We start from the raw sequence: 6124 nt of genomic DNA, 5'->3' as shown, positions 1-6124 counted from the left end.
TTTTACTAGCTTGTTAAGGTTAAGTGATTCATCCTTAATAGTGCTCGGACGCAACTTATGTTGTTACTATTGTAAGTAGGGGCGGATTTAGGAGGGCACAAGGGTGTTCATCCGAAACCCCTTCGTCGAAAAATTAAGGAAAAATTTGATTTTTACCTTTATATATTATGTTTTGAATTCCCTTCACACAGCCCAAAAGCATGGCTTAGTGGTCAAAAGGGTTCAAAACCATTGAGGTAATTGGTTTCATTCCCACTAGCTACAATCTCTTTAAATTTTTTAACTTATTCCTTTTTTGAACCCCCTTAGCAGAAGTCCTGCATCTGCCACTGATTGTAAGAGCATATTCATTGTGTTATTATGTGAGTAATCTGTCTATATGGTCTTGTGTCAGATCATCTCCAATAAATGATTGATAGAATTTCTCCCAATTCTTGTCCACCATTAGCAGCCTTTTAAGATTGCTTTGGATCATAGTAGGCGGTTTGTTAGTTTGAAGCCTTCAACTAGATGGGAGTTGTCTGATTATACAATGTGTTACTACTGCCTCACCATCTGTTTAGATCAATTGGCTCACATTCTACATTTTCACTCCCATCTTGGACTAGGGATTATGTTGCTCGGATACGACCGTGGGTATTCGATTCATTATCACATAAATTTTAGGATCTATGGTATAAATTGGCACATGTTTTTAGGGTTGAAATATAACATATTTTCTCTCTATTCAGTTTACGTGAACCTATTTCCTTTTTAGTCTGATTCTTTTCTAAATTTAAAAATATTTTAACTTGAACTTTCAATTTTACCCTCAATGACAAGTTTTTATAATCACAAAAATACTATAGCATATTTAAGACCATAAGTTTTAAAAGAATTATAACCACGCCTGTTTAGAACCACAAATTTCAAAAGTATTCATTTCTTTCTCAAATTTCGTGTTCAATCAAGTAGATGAAGTAATTTTAGTCAACAGTGTCATTTAACTTCATGTATAATAAATAAATGGTCTATGATTATTATGTAACTACGGCTTGATTTCTACACAGCTTCATTGACGGGTTTTGGGATAGCGTTTGCATATTTGTAGGATTGACCTTTTATTTCTCACTTATTCTTTGGAAATGAGAGCCATTTTCAAATGACTGAATTCCGCTTGCATTTTTATAGCAAAGACCTGATGCTTTCCAAGAAACTCATGATTATTGTCATTCCCTTAATATTCTTCCTACCTGAAAATCTGGAAAACACTTAGGAACCTTACTAGATATGATAATTGAGAAAAGGTAATAATCTCACAAGAGTTGAGAAAGTTTATGCAAAATGTGCAGGCTCAATTTGGCTAGTAAACTTACAACTCTTATTTATCAACTCACCATACACAATCCCAAGTACTGTTCATTGTAGGATCGACTTGATTTTCCGAAAACAACTGGTGTTTGCACTTTGCACTAACACTCGCAATTTCAACTTGAGTTCCACTATCGTTTCTTCATCAAACAAACCATTGACTGGACACGTCACTGTAACATTCAAGCCTTTTCTCACTTTTGTGTTTTCCTGATTTCTACACTACTGCATTTCTTTTCTACACTGTTGTGATTTGCATGCTTGATTGGAGCCGAGAGTCTACCTGAAACAATATCTCTACCTACACAAGTCAAGCCAAGGCTGCATATATTCAACCATTCCCTATTTGTGGCTTTACACTGGGTTTTTTGTTTTTACATTCAAGCCTTGGAATGATAATCTTTCCAAGGAATGATTCCCCAGGACTAAGAAGAGATTTACGCTGCTTTATCAATTCATCAAAAATAATGTAGGAGGAACATGACAGCTCCCATAAGAAACAAAGTCAACAGCAGAGGAAAGAATATATGTAAAACAAAACTCAACCAAATAAAAGCAAGCCAATCTTTATCAGTAAACTAAAATGTTCAAAGCAGTAACAACTCAAGTAATGGTTCAAAAGTAGATCGATGATCAGGACACAAAATTTCATTCAACAGAAGTAGAAAACTACAGGTTCAGTTTGGTAAATTCTGCAACTTCAATTCCCTACTGCTTCCAAAAAAGCTCTTCCAGGTTGACGTGCAGCAAGTCGACCATGGCAACCAAGAAGCTGCAAAAGCATAAGAAAAGCAATAAGTTTTCACATACCACCTCGGGCAACAAGATCCAAACTTGTACTATGTAAACAATAGACTATGAACAAAACATACCTTGGCATTGACACCATCTGGAACAATACGATTCTCTGACTTGTATTTCAGATAATCAGTACGGCTGAACTTAGTGAACCCCCTGCAATCAAAAGAAAACAACTGTGATGCAAGCACAACTTCTATCCAGAGGAGCACCTTGGAAAACCAACCAGATTAATAATCTAGTTTTTTAAGAGAGAAAAATAATATGCCAAAACTTTTTGACATTAGCGCTCAAAGATGCAGGGGTACGAGCCTATATAGCAGATCCTGTTTCAAGTATATTGTTAAAGGAATAGAGCAATCAGCAAGCTAGGTTTCTAGGCAGTTCATAAGTTTTGGAAGGAAGCAGATCCTTATCTCCCATTAACGATGTTAAAAAAAAACTTTGGGTACAGGGCGCCAAAAAAATTACTGGAATTGAATGTTAGTGGGTGTGATCGCTCTAGTATTAGGTTATGTGTGATATAAGATTAGTACATGTTGATCCTAAAATTGTATAATTGTCACAACAAAAGAATAGCTCCAAGACATGTCAATCCTTCATAAATCAATCAATTTTAGTGTGTGAACATATAAAGTGCTAAAAACATGTGCAGTGACATAGATTGAAGTGATACTTTAGATAAACGTCTTACCACTTCCTGCTGACAATGATCTTTTGACGGCCAGGGAACTTGAACTTTGCACGGCGCAGAGCCTCTTGCGCATGGTTAGCATTACCATCTTTGCAGCGAACAGATAGAAGAACCTGACCAATAGCAACACGGGCACAGACTCCCTGTGGCTTACCAAAAGCTCCCCTCATACCAGTTTGGAGCCTATCAGCCCCAGCACATGACAACATCTTGTTAATTCTCAAAACATGGAATGGATGGACCCTAACCCTGAGGTGGAAAGCATCCTTTCCAGCAGACTTGGTCATGTACTTGTTGCACGCAATACGAGCAGCTTCAAGTGCCTCACTTGAAACATTCTCCTTCTCCCAACTGACCAAGTGCACACAAAAAGGAAATTCATCAACTCCCTTTTTCTTCATACCCACATCATAGATCCTGATCTTTGGATCTGGCACACCACGGCAAAACCGGGATTTTGGGTAAGGCTTGTTCTTAATCTGGCGATAACATCTTGCAGGTCCTGAGAAAAGAATTCAACCCAGTTACATATGTTGTCAATGACACACAGCTACAAATAACTGGATGGGGTCAACTAATTGTTGTATAAAACAATAGTTAATACCACATATGGAGTCTATACCAACAATGCACTCATAACTCCAAATTAGTTTAACATCTGCTTATCCTCCAAAAGGAAAGAGAAATAACAATAATGCAGTGTAGAATACCTTGTCAGCAAAACTAAGGAATGCGCTTTCACTCATAAATAATAACAAAATAGTGGTCAGCGCTTGTCATACTTAAGAGGTTCTGCTTCATACACAAAACTTAATGGATCTTAGATACATTTTTTACCACCAACTTTATTGTTTACAAGGATTAATCAAAAAATTCCCGCAAAATAAGAACTATAAGTTCTTTAACAATTTTATCATTTCTAGGACCCATATGGAGTATTTGCTCTCAAAGACACTAACTGTAGCATGGCCATAAAACTCCTATAACATTTAAGCTTGATAAATGTAAAATGCCAACTCAATTATACCAACTAGGTATTCTTTCTACCCAGAAGCAGACCTAAAATTTAAAATTGATGGGTATAACCTTTAAAATCTTACCAATAAACTTACTGTACTTATGGAATTAGGGTTTGAAATTTAATATTTGTCACGATTTTAATATATATATATATATATATATATATATATATATATATATATATATATATTATTTGTGCTGAAAATGTTGGGTTCAGTTTCTATCAGACAAACAATACACAGCTACAACTAGATCCCAACTATCTCTAGCCGCTATATGAATCCCATTATCCATTCCGCTCCATCTGCATCAGTCAGAAACCCTCAATAATAACTCATCTTACGGATAAATTAGGGTTCTCCGCACTTACTATGAATAAATGAACAAAAAGCAAAATAATGGTAAATCAAATGAACGCCTCAACCGAGTACCATCTAAAATCACCTCTAATATATCATTTCAGCAATAATAATTTGTCTTGGGGAAAAATTAGGGTTCTCTAACACTATAGGTTTTCTACATTTACTACGGACAAATGCACAGAAGGCAAAATAAAAATAAAAATAATCAAATGAATAACAAAAACACATCTAATATATCATTTCAGTAATATATACTAAAAATAACACAAAAGCTATGAACAAAAACATACAGATCCAACAAGTTTTTGGCAAATCGAAACAATAATAGCTAAATGAATAAGAATACGAGAATACGCGTGAAAATAGAGGGATTTGGGAGAAACAAGCTTACTTCTCCCCATGGCTAATTCTCTGCGAATCGTCTGCGGCTTGAAAAAATACGATTATGAAAAAATCCTAGGGTTTACGTTCTTTATGTAGGAGTTGGTAGCAGGTGAATGAATTGATTGGGCCTTATGGGCTTACATCTGGGCTTGCGTCAGCTAAAGGTTAGTGGGCCGATATATGCTGAACTTACTTCATGCCTAAGAATTGACCCATTCAGCGTGCCTCTCCCAAAATAATAGCAACACAATATATATTTTATAGCAATTTTTTCGTTCCTATACACTATTTGAAAGCTGAAACCTTATTACGAAAAATATCCAAATTTTTATATTTACCCGACCTAAATACGTTTTAGCTACAAAATATATACAATTCACCTTAAAAGGCTCTCAATCCATTATTAGTGTCTTCAATCAAGGGATTTAGTTATACCATTTTCCTTCTATCTCTCATCTCTCCCCTCTTCTCTCCAGATTCTGTTTGTTATACCCTTGATATCTAAGGTCTTTTCTTCTCTTTGAATTTTCGATGTAAATTACTTCCTCTGAGTTTTTCTTACGTTTTCTTCGTGCTTGACTATATCCATCGGATTATCAACAGAGCTTTTCCACGTGGCAATTCAGCTTCATCTGCTAGGGCAACAATATGAGAAATTTTTTGTATGCCGTCAAATATCTTGGGGAAGGCACAATTCTCATCAGAAAATAGTTTTTGAAGCAAATAAGGTTCAAGTAATATTAACTACAGTAAAGGTTCTAGAAACTGAAATGAATCGATCTAGCAACTAGGCAGCAGAAGGACATGCTTAAAAAAGATAATACATGACATTTGAAGTTCTCTAACTGACTAGAACAAGTACGGGTTTCATTAGCTACAACAATCTAAAAGGCATAGAGGCAGCTACTAGTTCTTCAAATGACTTGGTTCAAATGGTGTGTGCTTAAATACAACTACAGTATCATACAATTTACATATAATTTTTATACAAATTTTATATAATATGTCTTTTGTATATTTTGTATTTGATTTATACATAGCAATTATATATTATACAACTTATTTACAACTTTCATACATTATTTCTACCCGTTTAAATACAACTACAATATCGTACAACTTAAATATATTTTTTATACAAATTGTATACAATATGTCTTTTGTATATTTTGTATCTGATTTAGACATAGTAAAAATAAATTATATACAACTAATTATATATTATACAACATATTTACAACTTATCTATAACTTTCATACATTATTTCTACCCAGCTATATACAACTACAATATCATACAGCTTAAATAAAATTTTATACAATATGTGTAACGATCCGACTTGTCATTTTAAGAATCTATACCCCATTCAACCACTTGAGGTCCCGAGCTACTTCGTAATACGTATTATGACTTGTGTGTGTGGTCGTTTGATTTTCGAAAAATTCAGAATTTAAATTAAAAGAACAATTCTCATTTTTGAAGCTTAAATGAAAAGAGTTGACTGGAGTTTGACTT

The 6124-nt window shown here is 34.5% G+C and overlaps 1 protein-coding gene across 1 annotated transcript; it reads right to left on the bottom strand.

Annotated features, from left to right (window-relative positions):
* Window positions 1-1900: 1900 nt before the first annotated feature.
* On the bottom strand, window positions 1901-4755 carry LOC104088006 (large ribosomal subunit protein uL16-like). Its single transcript, XM_009592609.4, has 4 exons — window positions 4616-4755; window positions 2843-3344; window positions 2223-2304; window positions 1901-2122 (listed from the first exon to the last, which is right to left on the bottom strand). Exons 1-4 carry the CDS (start codon window positions 4623-4625, stop codon window positions 2051-2053), a joined length of 666 nt encoding a protein of 221 aa, XP_009590904.1. The 5' UTR covers window positions 4626-4755; the 3' UTR covers window positions 1901-2050.
* Window positions 4756-6124: the final 1369 nt, after the last annotated feature.

Source organism: Nicotiana tomentosiformis, chromosome 2 (assembly GCF_000390325.3).
Source record: "Nicotiana tomentosiformis chromosome 2, ASM39032v3, whole genome shotgun sequence".
NCBI lineage: Eukaryota > Viridiplantae > Streptophyta > Magnoliopsida > Solanales > Solanaceae > Nicotiana > Nicotiana tomentosiformis.
Note: the sequence above shows the minus strand (reverse complement) of the source record. Positions and strands in the feature narration are given on the sequence as shown.

What these genes read in the sequence shown, in the direction of transcription:
- LOC104088006 (XM_009592609.4), bottom strand. An exon ending in ATCATTGTCAGCAGGAAGTG is followed by an intron (nt 2,305 to 2,842) that starts GTAAGACGTTTA and finishes TTTTGATTGCAG; the next exon opens with GGGGTTCACTAAGTTCAGCC. An exon ending in CAGATGGTGTCAATGCCAAG is followed by an intron (nt 2,123 to 2,222) that starts GTATGTTTTGTT and finishes ATGCTTTTGCAG; the next exon opens with CTTCTTGGTTGCCATGGTCG.